Raw genomic sequence first — 22,904 nt, forward strand, 5'->3', positions numbered from 1 at the left:
TATCCATGACACAAACAGCAACATTTTATTTCAAAGGACTTGTTTCTTTTAAAGGAGGCATGTCAAAAACAGGGTAGAACATCAGACACTTCAGAAAGTAAGCACCTGTGGTTTCGCTGCAGGATGAGAGAAGACACAAAATCAATGACACTCCATTGTGATCTGGATGTTAGCAGACCAGGAGTGGACACACACATTATGGGAGTGAGTGGTCATTGTGAGAAATCCTTGTACACAGGCCTCTGCTCTGTAGTTCTGCTCGCAAACTGTGAGATTTTGTTGCTGTTGGATATTCTTGATCTGTCTTTGACTTGGAATTACATCAAGCATGTTCACATGACCTGCTTTTTTCCCACTACATTTAACTGTCTGTACAGCACTGGCTGATATGACACAAATGCAATATATCCCCTGGCAATTGTCAATGAATCCTATCCAGGCAACAACTACATTTCTTCAAAAATGTACTCTGCCAAAAATATTGTGTGGCATTTGTAACAGTGTTCCCCAAGCAGAATCTCTCTTGTCCACCTGCTCACTATGTTTTCTCTCTCTTCTCCCTTCATTCTTCAGCCTTGAGTCTTGCAAAGCTGTCAGATGGGGGTTATGCATGGTCAGAAGAGAGAGAGTGTCACAACACTGAAGCGTGTTGGGAATCACCAACACATCCTGCATTAGGAAAAGGTGGGAATTCTTTAGATTCAGAATGTATACACCCCCTCTTCTATTGTCATGCTGATCTAAAAGGCATGGAAGAGTTATTTTGAAAAACGAGTATAACTATAGTACTCACTAGAATCACTTTAATTTCTTGCTGGTTACTGGGTATATTTTTTATAGTATCAGTGTTGGGTTGTAGGCAGTGTTGGGGAGTAACGGAATACATGTAACGGCGTTACGTATTTAGAATACAAATTATGAGTAACTGTATTCCGTTACAGTTACAAATTAAATAGATGGTATTCAGAATACAGTTACATTGTTGAAATCAGTGGATTACATGACGGTACTTCTCTGTTTCACGAGTTTAATCACTGTCTCGTAAATCCACCGGAGGCAAAGCCCCCAGGAAGCAGCTGGAGACCAGGGCTGCCGTAAGAGCGCCCGGACCCCGGCGGCGTGAAGAAGCCTCACCGCTACCCGCTCGGGACCGTTACAGGCCCCGGGACCTTGGCTCTGAGAGAGTTCCGTCGCTACCAGAAATCTACGGAGCTGCTGATCCGCAAGCTGCCCTTCCAGCGCCTGGTGAGAGAAGACCGACCTGCGCTCCCAGAGCTCCGCTGTCATGGCTCTGCAGGAGACCAGCGAGGCACGCCGGGTTCACACCGGACGCTGAAGCGACGCTAAAATAATATCACCCGTTGACCCAGTAGTATAAAAGCATATGGTCACTTGTTGCTCCAACATTAACTGCAACAGCGTCCCAATTTAATGTCATCCATCTTCAAGAACTTCTCCGCTGTTTGCTCCGTTCAATGTCGGGTGTCGAGGGTAAATTACGTATTCTCCGCCCCCCCCCCCCTCTCTTTATTTAAAACTCCAGGACAACAGAAGGGGAATACAAACTATGGGATGCATGCTTTATCATTTATATCATATAAAATATGTCATCAATATCGTTTAAAATCCTTTTTCAGTGTGTTTCCTGGAGCGATATGCTCGCGTCAAGCGCAAAAAATAGACCCGACGCCGAAACGATCGCTGCACGGCGCGAGGCAGCCTTGGCGCAGGGGGGGGTTCAGCCTCCGGTGAGACCCGCACAGAGGTGGGAGTGGATGGGAGCCGGACATCCAGGGGGCCCGCAGCATCGGTGGAGAGAGAGTTTAAACTGCTGCTGCTCCACTGACTATAACAACGCCGCAATCATACACTTAAAAAATGCAATACAAACCGGAAGTATTCCAAGTATTCAGAATACGTTACTCAGATTAGTTAATGTAATGGAATACGTTACAGATTACATTTTTGTGCATGTATTCTGTAACGGAATACGTTTTGAAAGTATCCTTCCCAACACTGGTTGTAGGGCCTTGAAGAGGAGGGTAAAAGCTGCAGACTAATGGAATTGAAAGGGAATGTATGAGAGTCACTGTCTAAATATACCACCAACTGTGGCACTGCAGCCTGCCTAAAAGTGCCAAAAGCAGTGCTCTCTGCTATTAAAAAGAGTCACTCCATTACTCCCTACACACACTTTCGTTATACTGCATCTCTATCTTCTGTCCTTTAGCTCAATCCAACGATCACCACTAGTCCACAATCTCTCAGCTCCTCGACTTCAGCTGAAATCTCTCCCTACCCCCACGCTCACTTTCTAAGTCTCCTTCTCGAACAACATCACATTGAGCCCTATGTGCTGAGTTTGGGTGGGATCAAATGAAATTACCACACAGTAGGATAAGCCTATGAGCAATGACAAAATTAGATTTGAGTGCGGAGGTGCAAACAGAGCTGCAAAAAAAATCTAATGACCTTCATTTACATGGCAGGCGGCAGGGGAGCTAGGCTTTGTATCAGAAATGAGAGTGAACAATGAAAACAGTTTGTGTATCGTCACCCTCATATTTCTTCATATCACTCCATTCTTTCATTGCTTTGAATTTCTATGTGCAAGCCACACAGTGGGATTCCAATCAAACAATGTAAAACTACTGGGGTTTTCTGTGGATCGACATCCAAGCACTGCACATATCAGAATCTGTCCTGAGGGATTCAGGGTGTATCATCCCATATACCACTATGGAGATTCTGGTTTATTAAAAACTTGGGTGTCTTCTTCTTCTTGGATTAATGCTGAGAAATTTATACGCAATAAGAGCATTATTCCTTGCAAAATATGCAGTGAGGTAATTTAAGCTGAATCATATAGTCCCCATGGGGATGATTAGCGGAATCGCATCATTGCTATGCAAAATTTCAGGCTCCCTGGCTGCTGGCTCTGCAAATCATCATTCAAAAAACAACACTTTTTAGTCTCTGGGTACTGTGGGAAGTTTAGTTTAGTTCAATTACTATTTACTACATTTCTAAACTTTTTACGAGTGGAGCTAACCTTTATTTAGTGCGACATTTAGGCCATAAGGGGAAAGGACACTCATTAGCTTTAATGACATTTTAAATAATCTGAGACGACAAACAGCATCCTAAAATCAAATTACCTAATTTGCCACGTTGAGGTGTTCCTCGCTATGTTTAAGTTAACATTGTTTTTTTTTTAATTTACATTGTAAGTCTATCCATAAAACAAACAGCAGGTAGGCATGTTGCAGGACTTCCAAGGGCCCATATTATACACCTTTCTGGGATTTAATTTGAGGTGATATATCAGTGGTTTAAAGGGGGAAGAAGATGCAAAGGGATTTATTTAACAAACTGTGGATCAAAATGTGAAGCTGTTCATGATATGATTTACATATCCAAATGGATTTGTGGATGAGGCCTTTTTTTATTCATTATTTAAGTCTGTGTATTGCACATGTAAAGGTTAATTACACATCACCGCTCGCTCTGTTATGATCTGATTTGTTCCTTTAGGTTCAGAAATAAAATGGACAACAGCCTTAATTACATTTTTCAACAATAACCCATGATTGCAACACCTGTGCTGGGGGAATTGGCACTCTCTGCCTTAGGTTAATTCTCTTTTAGAATAGCTGGTATTTGTCCAATCCTCTGGTGGGTCTTTAATAAGCTCACAATACCACAGGTTTAGATGATGCAGCAGCTTCCTCAAGATGCAATGTTGTGTCTTAGGACTGTAATCTTTTGTCCAAATAGTATAACTCACATGTACTGCCCTTCTGTCACACGCTTACCGTCCACAGGCAGATTTTATTATTTCTCTGTAGAGATGAGATTTTAATATTCACCTTATGGTAAAAGCAAAACATTGACTCAGTAGTTTCAGTTCAATATGTGTTAATAACCTGAATAACAGATGTTTCACATATAGCTTTCGTCTATTTTAGATTTTTAACGTAATGGACAGAACACGGAAGTGACATGGTCTCACAGCAACATACAATTTTAAGTTTGATCATCAGGTCTGAGACACTAGACAAAATGTATGTTATTATTATTGTATTAGTTTCTATATTAATTCTGTTGTTCTATTTTTAGTTACAAACCATTATTTGTATCCGCATCATTAGATCAACTTGTTGGATGGAAGCAGCTAGTATGGAACATGTTGTTTGGTAGCATTAGAATTAGCTCGGACCTGTGGAGGAAGATTTGAATAAATTATAATAACAAACCACTCGCTCTCTAAAAAATATCCAGTGAAAACTGTTCCATACTGTTTAAAAGACTACTGTCTGTATGTGCAATGTATTAAACCCAAGAGACAATTTTGATTGGTGTTTATGGACTATACAAATTGAATTACAATGATTGATTGATTGATTGACAAATATCCAGTATAGCAGTCTCAGACTTTTGGACCAAACCCGTATATCATTTGGCTCCACATCTTTCTATTGTGATTCTGTGGGCTAAAAATAACCGAGGTGGAGAGATGGGAGATTAATAATGTATTTCCTGGAAGGCTCCCTTTTATTGGAATCCCCTCTTACAACCTCACATCAGGGAGACCACAGCATCCTCCAGGGACTGAGTACAATCCATATCTGGGCCCCACTGGAAACAGGCTCAACACCATTTATTCCTGTTTCTAAGGTGATGTTTCATCACTCCTGATGTGTGGGAATTTGAGGCTGTGTGTGAAACAGAAGAGTTACCAATAAAAAGGATATATCATTGACCAAGATTTATATAAGATTATGAAGTATTACATGTCTTGATGTTGAATGAAAAATACAATCAGTTATTGTCTCATATAGCAACTTATTCATTTAAATTATATATTTATTGATATTATTTTATTTACTGACATACCCAGGCTTTTATTGTGTTTCACATGTGCATCACCTGTAATCACCTCTGCTGGATATGGGATATCTGAGCTGTGTGTACTGTGAGCAGCTGTCCTCAAGGAATAATAACAGTAAAAGGAATTTTTAACTGGATGTTATTTCGGACGCTCCTTGGTTAACACATATATTCCTGCATCTTTTCAGCCAACCACATTACTGTGGCTGTTTCCTATTCTAAAGTTCCTCCCTGTAACATTATTCCTACTGTTCTGATCTGCCATGAATCATGGTGAAATGTTGTCCTATGATTATACTGTGGGTGACCTTTACATTGTTTTGTTCTTATAGATGATGTGAAGAGAAATAGTGAATCCAGCGTTCAGGTTACCGAACTGAATTTCAGTCTGGAAAACAATCTGACTGTGCTTCTTGTCCTCATGGATGCAGCATGACTTTGACTTGTAGCCTGGCAGATGGGTCATTAGGACTGTTTATTTTGCACAGAGTTAGAATCTGTCTCCTGCATACTCCACTGCTTTAACTTGTGGATGAGATGCCTCTGTGACTCCGATTGAGAAGGTGTTAGAGCTACACACTATGATCCTGCTGGTCCTGCAGCACATGTTGGACTAAATATTAACATTCCCTGGAGTGATATTTTTCTGGTCTGCATCCAGTGTGGTACAGTACGTTGTATTATGTACAGTTGTGTATTACTGCAAACGGTTGAACTACTGGTTCGTCACACACCAGAATCACTTGTGCTGTATCCCTGAATGGCTGCTTAAAGTAGAATACTTTAGAATATAGAACATATTGAGATGTTTTTATATTGAAAGCCACTATAAAGACACTTTGTCCTCCATTAGCATACTGTATGTATGAAAGAAATAATGAAAAGTCAAAATTAGATTCATTCTTTACTCAAGACATGAGGACATTTTTATTGCTCTCCTCCATTCTGGGCATATAAGTCTGCAGTCAGGCTTTGTTTAACCTCATGTTTACTTCTCATCTAATTTATAAATGAAAAATCTGTGATCTGCACACAACTGGTATGTTTACCATTAAAATTCTGCTCACTGGGGTTTTTTCCCCCCAAGGCCAAATCTTGAGTGACAGCATTATTATTTTTTGTTTTATTTAATTTAGGATTCAAAAACTTGTGTTTACTTAAGTTGTTCTGCAAAAGTTGCTCATAAATGTTTTTGAAAAAAGCTTCTATCATAAAAACTGATGTTTTATAGTTACGTTTTACATTTTTATATTTATTCTCTTGTGATTATTCAGTGCTCTATCCTAACAATTGAATAATAACTTTTGAGTGCTTTGTGGAACACCAATAATTCAGTTGTCACTTTGGTGAAATGTTGCATGACTAATTTGATTAATTCAGTTTTTCCTCCTTAGTGAAGTGAAAACACTGAAAATAAAGTCAAACGGATTTAGAGTGAGTTTTGCAAAAACAATGAGCTTCCTGTTCGAAGGACAGTGATTCATGTAGCATCTGCGTTGTCTAACAAAACCAGTGATGCATAACACACAAGACTTTGAAGTGATTGAGTGTTGTGTGTGTGTGTGCAGGTGCGTGTTATATTTTGCATTGCTTAATAATTTAGCATTAATGATTTACTTTGTCAGGAGATTAAGACTCCTCACTAAGCAGGGCGGCTGCTGTCCCAGGGGAGCAGAGCTTCAAACTCAGTGCTCAGCGCCCCAAAAAACTTAGACTCTTATGCAGCGAGAATAACAATGCAGTTGATTTTCTTATATCTGAATTCATTCACAGCTTATTCCCTTTCCTCATTCAATTTTATATGTGAAATGGATTAGGTATTTTCCCGTGGGCTCACACAGTCCTCTAATCTCAGTCATATGAAAAGGCCTCGTGACACAGCTACATTTATTTCACAGCATTTGTGGTGCTATACGCTGGGGACATGGTGAACAGCTAATTACTGTGCTAGTTGGTGAACTACTAAAGCTGGTGAGCTAAGGGCCAGTGTGAGCCAGCCCCTATGGTTCTCTCTGCAAGTTCCTTCAACGGTCAGCAACATCATGACGGGTTGTTACTGATCAACAGCACAAAATTCACAGCAGATATATTCTACATGAAAAAAGTTGCATGGCTGCAATCTTGACCAACATCGGTTTGCATACAGCCCCAATAGACCTCCGGATGATGCCATTTCCCTAGCACTTCCGATGATCACTCACATGGAAAGTCCCAACACCTACGTCAGGATGCTTTTTGTGACTTCAGTTCAGCATTAAATACCATCAACCTGCACAAATTGGTCAACAAACTGCAGAGACTACTGTCTACACCCCCCCTGCTGGCTACACAGACAGGCAGTCAAACTCAGCAGGGACCCCTCACATCCTGGTCACCATTTGTTCACCACCCTCCCCTCAGTCAGACTCAGGGTCACTTCCCCACCCCCAACCCATCCCGTAGAACAATGTTTAATTTGATGCTCTTATTTCATACATTTTCTAAATAGATATACTGCTAAGTAGACTGCTGCCAAACGAAATTTCGTAATGTATTGATGATCAGTGACATTAAGGAATCTATCTATCTATTAAATATATCATAGATTATTGCAGAGATGTGACAATCCAGCTACAGCAGGGCTGAAAACCAGCCAATCACTACTGACTACTCTTAAGTGTTGTGGCATCACGAGAGGACGTGTGGTAGAGGGGCGTTATGTTCCTCTCCGGGAGTGTCTACCACGCCACAAGATGGATGTCGGGGAAACTAAATCTCCCAGAATGCACTACTCTGAGAGGTGCAAATGCCTCAGCCCTCTAATTAAAGCTGGAGCTCAGGAGTGGAAGGGAGAGAGAACGAAGGAGTGGAGACACACACCAAGCGACCGGCATCAGAGCTGCAACCAAGGCCAAGTGACGAAGAGGCGGTGGACGTTGAAGCGAAAACCCACTGAAAGGTCAGTTTTGAACGGCCCAAATACAGGATCCTACCCTAAATAATGCTCTAAAAAATGTCCAGGTTGTAGAGGGAACCCTGGTGAGACCTAGGCTAACTCTTTCATTCCCTCACTTCGCAGTCAAGAATGGTCTCTTGTATCAGGTCATTAAGTATCAAGATAAAGTAGTGGAGCAACTGCTTGTGCCAAAACCTCACCATCCCACGGTTATGCAGTTAGCTCATACGCACATACTAGGGGCTCACTTGGGGGTGGAGAAAACCAAATCCTTGTCATGATGGACTATGCAGCCAGGTACCCATAAGCCATTCCCCTTAGAAAAGCTAATTCTAGACAAATAGCAAATGAGTTATTCCTCTTCAGCACGAGGGTAGGTTTACCAAAATAAATACTGACTGACAAAGGGAGTCCCTTTATGTCCCGGGTCATGAGACAGTGGTGTGCCCTGCTGCGAGTGAAACAGGTTCGAACCTCTGTATACCATCCACAGACTATCCAATTAGTGGAGAGGTTCAACAAAACTCTTAAAGCCATGCTAAGGAAGGCCAGGATGGAAGAAACTGGGATCAGCTCATCCCCTACCTCCTGTTTGCAGTTAAGGAAGTCCCACAGTCCTCCACTGGGTTTTCGCCCTTTGACCTTCTGTATTACCACAAACCAAGGGGACAACTAGCATCGCCAAAGAGACCTGGGAGGAACAACCATGTCCCCAAAGGACCATGATTGAACATGTGACGGCAATGCGCAACCGTATGGCCACCATATTTCCCATTGTGAAGGAGCACATGGAGAAAGCACAGAGAGATCGAAGGAGATCAAGCAAAGGAGCTCTGCTCTGGCCTGACGCCGGAAGGCTGCCTGCATCATGTCTTGAGACTGTCGTTTGTATCTATTTTGTTAAATAAACTTTAGTTATTGTTAAATGTTACCCGACGGTGTCTATCTTCCCTATATCACGGCTACTGTGAGCTAGGTAGTCGTGACAGAATGCTATTGGCAGGTTCCATTGGCAGCAAAGTCAAAGGAAAAAACAGTCTTCCACTCCGGGAGGTCTCTGGCAGTATCGGATGTTGCCTTTCGGTTTGGCCGGAGCACCTGCGAGCTTCCAAGCTTAATGGATCAGGTACTGAAACCTCATAAAGTATATGCTTCAGTAGCTATTTCCATCCAGGTGTTTTTATGCAAATCAAAAAAAAATCTAAAACAAAGATTATAAAGTTGATGTATGGATAAATAGGTCAATGCGACTAAGTGCAACAGACAGAAGGTGAATAAATGAAAATGTCTCTTAAGCTTCCGCTCTCGTTGTCCCTGGCTGATGTTACTCGAACATCTACCTTCCAGTTCTGTAATGAAGTATGATGAACGCATATCTCGCAAACTTGTTTTCTTCACAATTGGTATGTGTACTGTTACTGTCCCAGGGAAGTGCAGCGCAGAGTTTGGTGCCATTGGGACATAACACAAGCTCCCCCATGGCCGAATTATTTTGTGGAGGAGATGCCTCTTAGTCTGGTCCTGTCCGTTTTGGTTCTGTGGCTTGACCCTGCAAGAAAAATGACTTGATCTATTAAACTAACTTATTATTTTTTTCATAGTTTATGAGCTATAATTTTGGAAATAATGTTTAATAAAAGCACATATTCTTCAAAATAGATAGTCGATGAAATAGCATAGATTTAGACTAGACTGCAGTATATTTATTATCTAAGTAAATCACTATTATTCATTTTTTCACCTGTTCAGTGGCAACAATCTCAGTGGTAGAATCACTCTCCTCTGGCTTAGGGCAGGGCTTGGTGAGACGGGGACTTGGAGCTTGGATCCACCGCAGTAGATCTATGAAGGTACTCCTGAAGATAAGGGGGGGCAGTGTGTCCGAGGTTCAATGGGGTTGTGACGGTTTTGACGGGTTTGAACACCTGGAAGACCTCCTCCGCCACCTTCATTTCATCATCAGACAAAGTGACGATTTGATAATTATTTTCTTATTTGTCTGTTACTGCAGAGTATACAGCTGCCTGCTGCTCAAGATAGCGCTCCATGGGGTCATAAGTGGAGTTCCATTTTGTTGTGACATTGTGTATAAGCTTGTGGGTCGGTAGCTGTGCCATTTCTTGCTTTGATGAATGATTTTTTTTTTTTGAAAAAGGAAACCACTTTCCTAATCCTCCCAAGGAAGCGGCCCATTTGGTTCACTGAGATTTGGTTGGATGCTAAATTAATTACATGTGCAAAGCAACTATCCGTGGCCCCAGTCCAGCTTCTATCACTGAATTTACTTGGTTCTTAGCTTAATCTTCTGTAACCGGGATATTGCTATTGGTTCTCTCCAACTTCCACTCTGCTTCTGATACTGATACTGCTCCTATCAGTGTTTCTTTATATTAGTTTCACTCCTCAACGCCGGTGTGTGCACGCTGGCGCGTCTTGCTGCCGCTACTCACCGGCTGTTCTTATTGTTTTATTGTGTTTAGTAAGCTCATCTGGCTTCTCGGTTAAAAATGTTGTCCGTCAAGTTTATACTTTCGTCGGCACTCGCCTGGAATACATTGTCGATATTCCACCGACCCGTGGCTGGTCTTCTCCAGTACTCGGCTGCCGAGCTCCTCCGGCTCCGTTCCCACCTGTTTGAGCCTCCGCCTGCGGTGCTGCGCCCTCGGGATGTCATTCTCCTGCACCGCCGAAAATACATTCACCGTGGCTCCCGCCGGAACTTCCATGCGGACAACTCCAAACCAATAAAATCCTTCTGGTCCTCCACTCGTCGCCCTCCGAGAAACACCAGCTGCCGCCGGGTTGATCCCAGCTTGCTAGCCAGCCTACCCAGGTCGGCTAGCACTACTGTCCATAATGACAACTCCACCATCAACTTCGGGCTTCTGAACATCCGCTCACTCACGAGCAAAGGCCATATTGTCCAGGACTACTTCACCGACCGCAAGTATGACTTTTTCTGTTTGACAGAGACGTAGCAGCAGCCAAATGACTTTTCGCAACTCAACGACGCTACCCCTCCTGGGTTTGTTTACATCTCGCAACCCCGTGGCTCAGGTCGCGCCGGAGGTCTCGCGATAATTCACCGCGAGATTTGGAAAGTGATTCCCGTCTCTGTCCCTGCATCCAGCTCATTTGAGTGCATTGCCTGTAAACTACCTGGCCCTACTCCCACCATTGTGGCCACCGTTTACCGTCCACCTCGGCCCCACTCTGAGTTTTTAAATGACATTGCTGCTCTACTCGCCCATCTCTCCACTCTCTCCCCTAATGTGATTATGCTGGGCGATTTCAACATCCACCTGGACAACACCACTCTCCCCCTCACCTGTGACTTCTCATCCTGCCTTGAGAGCTCTGGTTACCGCATTTTCACTGATTTCCCTACCCACATCAAAGGTCACACACTGGACTTAATATGTTGCTCTGGTCTCACTCCCTCCAACTGCACAGCTGATCCACTCCCCATCACTGACCACTTCCTCCTTTCATTCAATGTCACACTCCGCCTCTCCATGACCAAGCCACCACGTCTCATCTCATTCCGTAATATCAAGGCCATAAATCTTCACACCCTATCCTCCACCATCGCTTCTATACCGGACCCGGACTACTCCTCCTCCCCTGATGAACTGGTTCTCCACTACAATACCTCGCTCACTACCATTCTCAACTCCCTCGCTCCTGTTAAAACTCGGTCTGTCTCATTCTCCCATTCTGCCCCTTGGTTCACCCCTGAACTCCGTTCCATCAAGTCCAAAGGACGTCAACTTGAGCGTCTCCACAAAAAGACTGGTCTCACTGTCAACCATGACATGTACAAAAATCATATCTTACAGTATAAGGACTCTATCGCTTCTGCCAAATCCACTTATTATTCCAGTCTTATTTGTTCCAACCATGGCAACTCCAAGGCACTCTTTTCACTCCTCAACAAAATCCTTCAACCCCCAGATCTCCTACCCCCCCACCTGTACTCTTCGGACACGTGTGACTCCCTTCTTCAGTTTTTTAATCAGAAAGTTAAAAAAATTCAGCAGCACTTGAGCCCCACTCCCTCACTTGCCCCCTCCTCTGAACCTCTCCCCTACAGTCTGCCATTTTCCTCTTTCTATCTCCCTGATCCCTCTGCTATCTCTGATCTCATCTGTAAATCAAAACCATCCACATGCCAGTTAGATCCCCTACCTACTGCCCTGGTCATATCCTGCCTCCCCTCACTGCTCCCTCTTATTGCTGCTATCATCCACTCCTCTCTCACTACTGGTTCATTTCCCGCACCCCTCAAAACGGCTGCTGTCTCCCCAATCCTCAAAAAACCTGGTTCAGATCCCAACAACTTTAATAACCTCCGCCCCATCTCCAACCTATCTTTCATCTCCAAAATACTTGAGAAAATCGTTGCTTCTCAACTCCATTCCCATCTATCTCAAAACAGTTTATATGAACAGTTCCAATCTGGTTTCCGTCCCCGCCATAGCACTGAAACGGCCCTTCTGAAAATCACCAACGACCTCCTTATTGCAGCTGATTCTGGTTTACTATCCATCCTCATCCTCCTTGACCTGAGTGCGGCCTTCGACACAATCTCCCACACCATCCTCCTCAACAGATTATCCTCCATCGGCATCACTGGCATCCCCCTTGACTGGTTCCACTCCTATCTCTCAGACCGCACTCAGTTCATCCAACTCAAATCCTTCCGTTCCCAACCGTCCCCTGTCTCCTCTGGTGTCCCCCAGGGCTCTGTCCTGGGTCCCCTCCTTTTCATTACTTACCTCCTTCCCCTTGGCCTTATTTTCCGTAAATTCAATATTCTTTTTCACTGCTACGCGGATGACACCCAGCTCTACCTCTCCACCAAACCCAACTCCATTCTTCCTCCCTCATCCTTGACAGATTGCCTTTCTGCACTTCATACCTGGTTCACCTCAAACTTCCTCAAACTTAACAGTGATAAAACCGAAATCCTTTTAGTCGGTACTAAATCCACTCTACTCAAAGTTGACAGTTTTTCCCTCTCAATTGACAGCTCCATAGTTTCCCCCTCCCCCCAGGTAAAGAGTCTGGGTGTCATCGTCGATGGCTCACTCTCCTTCAAATCTCATATCAACATCACCACCCGCACCGCCTACTTCCATCTCCGTAACATAAATCGCCTCCGTCCCTCCCTCACCCCCCATACCACCTCTCTTCTTGTACATAGCCTTGTCACATCCCGTATCGACTACTGTAATTCTCTCCTCTTTGGTCTCCCCCAGAAATCCCTCCATAAACTCCAACTGGTCCAGAACTCAGCTGCCCATATCATCTCCCTCACCCCCTCGTTCCACCACATCACCCCCATCCTACAGCAACTCCACTGGCTTCCAATTCACTTCCGTATCAACTTTAAAATTCTTCTTCATACTTTTAAAGCCATCCACAACCTTGCCCCTCCCTACCTGTCTGACCTCCTTCACACTGCCACCTCCACCCGCTCCCTCAGATCCTCCTCTTCCATCCATCTAACTGTCCCCTCTGCCCGGCTTACCACCATGGGGAGCAGAGCTTTCAGCCGCTCTGCTCCCAAACTCTGGAACTCACTCCCACCTGACATCCGAAACATTGACTCCTTCCCTCAGTTCAAATCCTCTCTCAAAACCCACCTTTTCAGGATTGCATTCTCACTGTAGTTGCCATGCTGTTTTTACTTGCACTTTTAATTTTAATTGTTTTGTTATTTGTTTGCTCCTGTTTTAAATTGTAAAGCGTCCTTGAGTGACATGAAAGGCGCTGTGAAATAAAATGTATTATTATTATTATTATAGTACCTGGCCAGATTTGTGCCTCTTTGACTCTCATACAGTGACTGTGTCAGTAGCACTAGACTTCACATCTCCCACTCTGCTGTCAGTGAGCAGTCACAGTCAAGTAGCTTCCTGTTGCCCTGGAGGTCCATCCATCTTTGGGCAATAGAAGATCCATTGTATAATTTGTTCACAATTGTTATCTTCCTGTTCATAAATATCTGGCACGACCTTTGTAATGAAGTGGGTGCGCAAGGGGATTTTGTAGTGTGGCTCAAGTACTTTCACCAGATTTAAACAATCTTTGACAAACAGAGTATGGCCTCATGTCTGCAGCGATTAACACACCAATAGATTTCATAATAGCTTTAGCCCGGTCTGATCCTACAGCAAAGGGTTTCTTAAATGCTGCGGTAAAAAGTTGTTGTTGTGTCTTGGCGCTCTGTCCCCCTACTGACACACCAGGGTGATGTCGCTTTAAAAATGTGGCAATGCTGGACATATTGCCATTGTTTTGTTCACCATTCTTCTTACATCATCAGTATATTTTACAGGGAGGTCAAAAAGCTGCCATACATGCGACTTAAAATATGCGGGAGGCTTTTCAAGTTCTTCCGCTTCTCTTGTAGCCATGACTATCCACGTTGACTGCTGTTAACATGCCCTGTTCACGTGAACACACAACTGCCTTCAACTGTTTTATCTTTATATTGTCACTGCAAAATATTTAGGGAATTATAAGATTACTTTAAAATGCAATAGCGGCAGTAAAAGAAAAGTAAAATTATATTTTACAAATCATGGTAGAACTTATTAATCTGCAGATCAAATGTGTTCTGGTGGGGATCCGTTCAGATCATCGGATCAACAATGGTCTGCTACACACTAGTATGAGCTCTCTTCTAGTAGATGCATGGGACTAATGGAATTCTTGATGTTGATTCCAGTAGGTTTTGTGATAAAATGCATGTTGAATTCACCCATTCCCATCAGCATTGTATATATATTTTTCATATGCAGGTATTGTTTATGATTAGTTATATTACGCACAATATCATTTCAGTCTGACAACTCACGTTGAAACGTCTATTGCAATAGTAGAACAGGTTTAGTGTTTGGCGTCTAGGCTCCAACTTAATCACTCCCCCATATGATTACACAGGAATGATGGGAGTGATGGGCAATACTTGTAACCCCCCGTTGGAGCCTACAGGTGGAAGCTGGGGTGGTGGAGGGGCTGAAGCAACTGGTGTCAATACTGCAGCAGCAGTGAGAGCAAAGGGGATGATGGAAAATGTCTCTCTGCATAAATAGACCACCGGATACGGTGGGTGTGAATTATAGATGTTTGTGTAGAGTGAGGTGTGTCACATGATGTATGTCACATGACTGGAGCAGCGCAGCTCGAGTTGGCTGCCTCAACTAGCTCGCAGGCGTCGCTTCATTTCATTTACTTTATGATATATAGTGACAATGAGTGTTTTTTGGGGGGGCACAATAAATTAAATCTAGATATTGTAGCAAGTTAAATGAGATTGTGTCACAATATGAAAAATGTATTGACCAGATTGCAGTTTCTCTCTTACTGATGAGTCTTTGAAAACATTGGTGCTCAGAGTCTGGCTTGATTTGTGTGTGTCTGTGTGTGTGTGTGTGTGTGTGTGTGTGTGGGAGGAGGAGACTGGATGGTCACCCTGATGTCACACCCTGGAGTGGACAAGACACCAGGAAGTCTTCTTTCTGACATTTAAGCCAATTATCACCCTAAAGGAGAGAATGAGGACTGCATTTCTGCCCTGAATACATTTCTACAAAGACACTAAACTACGACCAATACGTGGTTCAAGATATGATATCGCTGAAATAATCTCCAACGGAGTATAAAAAGTAAACTTCATATTTCATTGAAACTGACAATATGAAAAGGTAACTAAGAGGCTTTACAGGTAAATAGGCTTTATTTATAACCCTTTTCTAGTCCTATTTACCCCTAAAACGCTTGCAAGTACAAGTCAAATTCACTCAATGCTTAAACACGCAGCAGTTTTTCTTTTACACAACATTCATACACTGACCAGCAGAGCCATCAGTGGTTATTGGGGATTTAGTATCTAGTCCAAGGACCCTTCAGAAAGCAGACTGCAGGATCCGGGCACCCAACCTCCAACCTTCTGTTCTACTTCTTGAGCCACAGTAGCCGCATGATTATTAGTCAGCACTGACATTATTTTTTGTATTTTAAAAATAATTTAGCTTTTGGGAGTTTTACAGTGCTGCAAAGAAACAAGGAAAAATTTGATAATGCAGATTTACTATCCAACACTTTGATGAGACTTATCCAGTCAAAATGCTTTCATGATAATCAGTATTGACTGGAGGATTGTAAACCTAGTGAGTGGGTCTGCAGGCCAGAATAGGTGGAGGCTTGATTGAAGTCATTCCCTAACAATGAGACAGCAGTACAGTGGAGGGAAAAGGTGGAGATGTTCCCACTTACACATCAAAGCGAAGGTTCTGTTTCTCTTCAAAGAAGAAATCAAGGACAAACTTCCTCACAAAGTCGGGGTTCAGCGTGTTATCGATCACCTCGGTCCGGCCAAACTGGAAAAAAGACAGAGGAAGGACAATCAACATCTTGCTGGACAATCTGTTTAGCTTCGGGAAAGACAACGAATACTGTAGGAGGATAACGCTTAATGTTGTGTTCTCACCCAGCAAACATGACATACACGGACCCTGTATAAACTTGATGATAGTTTTGGAAGTTCTCCATTGTAGGCTACAGCCAGGGAGAGCTGCCAGTTTAAAAATCCAGTAACTCACAGAATCTGTTTTATAATCTAATTTTCCCAACATTGAGTCTCTTATCCTGACATTTGTTACAGTTATATTTAATTAAAAAAGGAGTAGAGCTAAAATTCTGGCAACACTGTCAGTGACTGGAGTCCAGTGTCCAACATATCTGATTGTTGGCTTTTTATTTTTGCATTGGGTTGGCCAACATCTAGATAGCTCTTGTCTTTGCAGCTGTGTGCAACTTCACCACTTTATTTGTTAGAAATCAAATTTGTTTGCTGCGGTCAATATTTTTAACAGCATATCAAATGATAGTATGAAAACTGTAAAAGAGTCTGTGGTCGTAACAAACCTGTAGAGAATTATCAACTAAATCTGCAACTCCCCTCGACTTGACAAAGCTTTATTGTTTAGATCTGACCTTTCTGTTGTGGTTCATTCTAACCATTCTTGGTTTGTCACCCCAACCATGAATGTTTTTCAAAGTAAAATCCCTCTGTACATTAGCCTAACAGCAGACAGACAACCCACTACATCTCATACATTTACTTTTAAAAACGGCTAGGTAAAATTACAATGGTCTATATCTAGAGACTGTTTTAGCCCTGTATTAGAAATAATCTTTAATAACACAACTGGAAACACATATCATAAGATCATTCATGTACACTGGGCATGTGCATGCCAGTGTAAACAGGAAGCTGATCGTTTACTTTGTAGTTGGTTGTTTAGTTGCAGAAAATACTAAAAAAATGGAACACACGAGAGAAAAGTAAGAGCAGGGTCACATGACGATGTATTTTTTTCCTCTTTCAGACACAAACTAAGAAGCCCAGTTGAAAGAGGTGAAGTGGGGATTTTAAATATTGTTAAATTTGGAAATACATTTTTTTTTAAATAAATACATGTTTTATTATCTGACTTTTAATGAAAATACACGTGAATGGGCTGAATTATGATTCCACATTTTTTGTCATATTTGTGTATATAAAGTGGGAAATAATTTGAAATAAAAAAACACGTTGAGAATGTTTGACATCACAGTTTTACAGGCACCAGTCTTCAGATTGTTTAGCTCTGTGGCAGTTTTATACTGAAGAAACAATGTATGAGTTTATGATGAAATGAATGATAGGATATACATGTCGGACACAGACAGTTTTTAAAGGTGCTTGGCATAGAAAAAAATGAATGTATTGCAATGGTCCTGCACTCCAGAAAAGGGAAGATTCAGCTGCCTGTGAAGATGAGCTACACAGTCAACTTCAAAATGAAAAGAGAAAGTGATAAAGTGAACGATAAGTCCAATTGTTATGAGAGACCACTGTTATTGTAATCCGGATAGCCCACTTTTTAATACTGTGCAGATATGACATCTACCCGGCAAGCTTAGAGAGGACTAAACAGCAAATCTACGAACACACACAGAGAAGCGTACAGACAAAGAGAAAGCCTCCTAGTCTCTAGTTTGGCTGGAGCCAGATGGGCAGGATGCAGTCATGGACAGAAACTTTAACACTTCCTGCTACTGCTGCAAAGCCCTTTGTTTTACATTCACTACTTAAGTGTTTTTCTCTGAAGTACAGGACGGACAGACTCATCATATTTCCTTTGGATTCAAGATCAGCTCACTTATCTCATTCTTGCATTATCATCTTCTGAACATTGGACACTTTTTGTTTGTTTGTACCATGATTCTGTATCAAATAAAGCGTCAGTGTTCCTCATTGGGAAAAACTAGTGCAATGCCCGCTCTAAACCTGCCTGTTCTCTTGTACTGGATTAATGCTCTCGAGCTACTTCAGAATTATTCCTTAGTCATTAGTAAGTCCTCATAAACAGTTCTGCAATATAATGTCTCTTTTGATTGTCTTTGTGCTGGAAGTTGTGTGCAAAGCATTTTATAAACAGTCTATGGGGAAAACTAAGTTTGTAAGAGTGATGTTTGCGTTACTCTCACCTGGTTTATCTGCAATGAAGAATTTATAGTCAATGTTCTTCATAAAATGAAAAACATTTTGCATTATAACTGGTTTAGTGTGTGGTTTATATATAAGTTTGAATGATTTACTTAACTTTGCATTATATGTTCATTTTTTGCATGTCGGGCTATTTCAAAGACATGCAAAACAATATTCAGACCCAAATTCAAAACTTTTCTACAATCAAAGCTCTGTAATGAAGCTGCTTTTACTTTGAAGACAAATTGCCAAACAGGACGTGATTCTATGAATGTTGTTAGGCAAATCAGCAAAGTAGTCTATCTGCAATTTTGACCTGCAGTATGACCCAGTTTCCCAGTTGGACCCCACTGACTACCACAGTGCTGGCTGCCTGCTTATTCACAATTTATTAATATCAAATACATCAAATCTCCCCTGAGCCCTTAAGAATGCACATGCCAAGTGTGAGGCAGATAAGATGAATAGTCGGGGAGATATGTGTTGCACATAGAGACGGACAGACATTTATGGAATTAGTAGGTAGATAAGCTTGTATACTTAATAGCAGAAGAAAGTGTCTGTATGTTGGTCACTTCACAAATATTACTGTGTGACATTTTCCTTTCTCACAGAAAACGTGTTAAGAATGATAAGAATGGCTGCAATCAAAATGTATCTGATGTACTGTGCAGAACAGGGTGTAATTTGTGTAACAGGTTTATGCCATTAATTGTAATTAGTGTCAAATTGCTATTTGACCACATTGTGTAAAGCTGGCCATATGTAATTACAGATGCGACCACAGTGAGCTGCTCTATTAGGCAGGACAAGGTGCTCAAGAGTAATTTGTGATTCTCAGATGTATGATTTTAAATGAAAAACAGGTATTCTGATTTATAACTGAACCAAATGAATAACACATATCAACTGCTCAATATGCAAGGCAAATGATTATGCCAGTTGGATAATTAATGTGTTTAACCTGTGCAACCCATTCACCCCTCTAGAAGACTTAAACCACATTAAGGTTTGATTCATTGTGTCTTGCTTTCATTTAAACACAGAGCTTCATCCATGTATTTTAATGAGGATCTCAGAGTTGTTTTCTGCTGTTTTTGTTTTATTTTGTCAACGTCACGATCACATTTATGTTAACTGGCCCCATTAAAGATTTTGGTATTAGCAGCTCCTGTTTGCAGGTCATAACTGGACTATAACTGGATTACTTTGATACAAAAGAAAAACTCTTTCTATGATTTCTTGGCATATTTATGAATGTTGTTTATATGTGGGTAAGAAGATTTTACTTAGTTATGACTCCAAGGAGTGTAACATTTTTGAGTTGAATTCACCTCATGCACTCTTTGCCTCACCTTAAACTCTCCCACGCTCTACTAGGAAGGCTTTTGGCTCTGTCCTGTCGACCGTTTGCAGACCTTATACCAGATGGTTAGAATGCTGTCAAACTCTATGAGTTACATAGAGTATCTCATCATTCCCTGTGGAATGTGTATCTGGTCAGAAGGAGGCTTCAGTCCATCAAAGTAATCCAATCCATTTACCAAATTAAACTCCTCATTTATTAATGAAAAATATAAGCTTTCAGGTTGCCGTCTGTCCAACTGTTCTGAACGTGATTTCTCAGGGACACCTAATGGGATCTCTTGATTTTACTGACAACTTTGGTCCGATTCAAAGATGATGATATCAGGTCAAGGTCACTGTGACCTTGTAACACATGTTCTTCGCCATAATTCAACAACTATTTTGCTCAGTAAGACAAAATACACAATAGAATTGACAGCTTAGATCTGTTCCCTTCAAAGTCGTCACTCCATATAAAGAATATGAGTCTGGTCCAACATGAGTGAAAACTGCAATTTGAACCGTTGGTGGAGGCAAACAACTGTAAAGCAATAATACTAGTTGCAACTTGGCCCACAATCTCCTATTGTTCACTTATTGTCTCCATATAACTTCTGAATTCAAGTTTTGAGCACAGCCCTGTAGCTTGAGGCTGACTGTGTGAACCACCATGTCCAGTTCAAATCCAGCCAAAGACCTTATGTATCTGTCTCCCTTGAGTTCTTTCACCCCTCTGCTTTCTATTTCTGAGCTGTTGTGAAACGTGTACGGAGGGTTTATACATTTTCTCGTCGCATAAGTTTCATGGTGTGGCATTGTGGTCGGATTACTTGATTGGCAGTACATAATTACTGAGGGGTATTTTGAATACTAATGGCATAGTGCTATAAAGGAAGCTTATATAAAATGCAATAAACTGTATCCATGAAGGAAAATGTTTTAAATGTTTATCAATAGACCTTCACCTCTGACAGTTTTCCAAAGCAAATCAGAAATGCTAAACTGCAGATGAAAGGGGGTCGATCCATTTTTCCTGCCTACATAGGGTCATGGCTGAAAGAAACATATTGAAGCAATTCAGTTCCCATTATGTGCATATCTCTGGACCTTAGGATGAAACTTGAAAACCAGGATCAGGATTCACAAGAAGCAAGTTTTTGTTGTGCATCAACACAGCTGAGCTTCTGTGACACCCAACTGTGCAATTTCCCCCCTTCAGACAGCATTATGTGTGTCCTAAGTGAAGCCATGCTGAAAATGTCTTGCCACTACGTGTGCATACCCTCTTGATCTAGGCAAGGCAATAAGGGGTTTAATCAAGGCCAAGCTAGCCACAGGATGACGGGCAGGCTTCTGGACAATGGTGGATTTAGGACCATTCGACAGCAAATCCCCCAAGGATTATTCGGAAAAGAGGAATATCGGGAGCTGCAGGATGATTTACTCTGCTGCTTTTCTCCTTTGTCTCCTGTAAGAGGTGCACTGCACTGTAGAGATTTCAATGGGTTATAAGTAAATATGGACAGCAACCTGCTGCCAAAATCATAGTAATAAGGGAATACACCGTCTTGTTCAGCAAGGCCCAAGACAGGGAAAGATTGATCCAAATCAGGGAAAGTGGTAAACATATAAAGTAATATTTATATGTTTAACGCAGGTGTTATATCATGCTGTAGACAAGTGATTCTCAAACTGACGGGGAGGGGAAAATGTTACGCCGGGTTCAAACCAGACATAGAAAGGCGGCCCAGCGCAGTTCTCTGGCGATCAGCCGCCTGGATGTTCAACCCGGACAAGCATTTCTCCGCGCCAGTAGACTTGACGCCTAAACCATCGGTGCAGGGCGTCCAGTGTGAACCTGCCGTGATGCGGAACTAATGTAGCGGAACTAATGTTTTTACGTCGGAATCTGTTTAACAGCGGAACAGTAAACAAATCGTTCTCTCACCCTAGCTATAGTGTTCGGTCAGCAACGTGGATGAAATGGACAGATATTTGACAGGGACGAAAAGGAAAACAAGCGATGATTCCAAGACAAACAAGACACAGTGTTCAAAATCCAAGTTGAGAAGAAAGTATGACGAAGCTTATCTTGCTCTTGGGTTCACAGTGAATGCAGTAGGAGATGAGGAAGACCATTGTGTATTTGTGTCTGAAAACTCTGGCGGCTTCAAAACGTTACACCCAAGTCACATCAATAAGCCACTCCAGTTTTTTCAGAGAAAACTTGAGGAATATGGTCAGCAGGAACAAAGCTTTGTCAAAGCTACATCGGTGAACTGCAAAGCGAACAATGGCATCATTCAAAGTCACATATAGAATTGCCCAGTGCAAAAAAACCACACACGATGACAAAGGATCTCATACTCCCTGCAGCTTTAGATATGATGTCAACGATGCTTGATGAGACCAGAGCCTCAAAACTGAACGTTATTCCCCTGTCCAATGACACAGTTACAAGACGTATATGCGACATTTCAAATGACCTTGAAGAACAACTCACCGAAAAAAGACAAACGTTTCGCCCTACAAGTGGACGAGGCTACTGATAGCAATAAAGACTGCTTATTAATTGCTTATGTTAGCTTTGTCACATCAGAATCACTCTGAGGATTTGCTTTTTTGCAAGTACGTCCAAGGTAGAGCCACAGCTGAATGACTGACTTGACTGTTACGCGACAGAACATAGACTGAAGTGGGGAAACTGAAGGTGTTTGCAAGGATGGAGCACAGACCATGGCAGGGAAAAGGAGGGGATTGCAGGCACTGATCAAGCAGGTCTCGCCAAATGCGGAATGGACACACGGTGTTATACACAGAGAAGCTCCAGCGTCAAAGCAGCTTAGTCCTGAACTTAACAAGGTTCTGTCTGATGTTGTTAACGTCGTTAATTTCATAAAAACGACCACTGAAACCGCGGCTGTTCTCTGCACTTTGTGAGGAGATGGGCGCTCAACACCTCAGCAGTGCTGTTTCACAGCGAAGCGCGGTGGCTCTCGCGAGGTTAAGCGTTATCCCAAGTCTTTGAGCTCAGAGAGTAAATTCAGGTGTTTTTGTTTGAGGAGAGGACACATGAACTTGCAAGCCAGTTCAGTGATTAACTAATTCTGATGAAACTGGCCTACCTCAGCGATGTATTTGTAAAGCTGAATGAATAAAATCTTCAGCCTCAAGGCAGAGACAAGC

General features: G+C 42.1%; 1 protein-coding gene across 1 annotated transcript in view; it reads right to left on the bottom strand.

Annotated features, from left to right (window-relative positions):
- LOC133000111 (copine-9-like) overlaps window positions 1-22,904 on the bottom strand; it is a 179,118-nt gene that overhangs the window by 82,097 nt on the left and 74,117 nt on the right. Inside the window, exon 4 of the mRNA XM_061069989.1 lies at window positions 16,112-16,215. Coding sequence (XP_060925972.1) covers window positions 16,112-16,215 — 104 coding nt within the window. The remainder of the gene's footprint in view (window positions 1-16,111; window positions 16,216-22,904) is intronic.

The sequence above is a fragment of the Limanda limanda genome, chromosome 4 (assembly GCF_963576545.1).
Source record: "Limanda limanda chromosome 4, fLimLim1.1, whole genome shotgun sequence".
NCBI classification, from domain to species: domain Eukaryota; kingdom Metazoa; phylum Chordata; class Actinopteri; order Pleuronectiformes; family Pleuronectidae; genus Limanda; species Limanda limanda.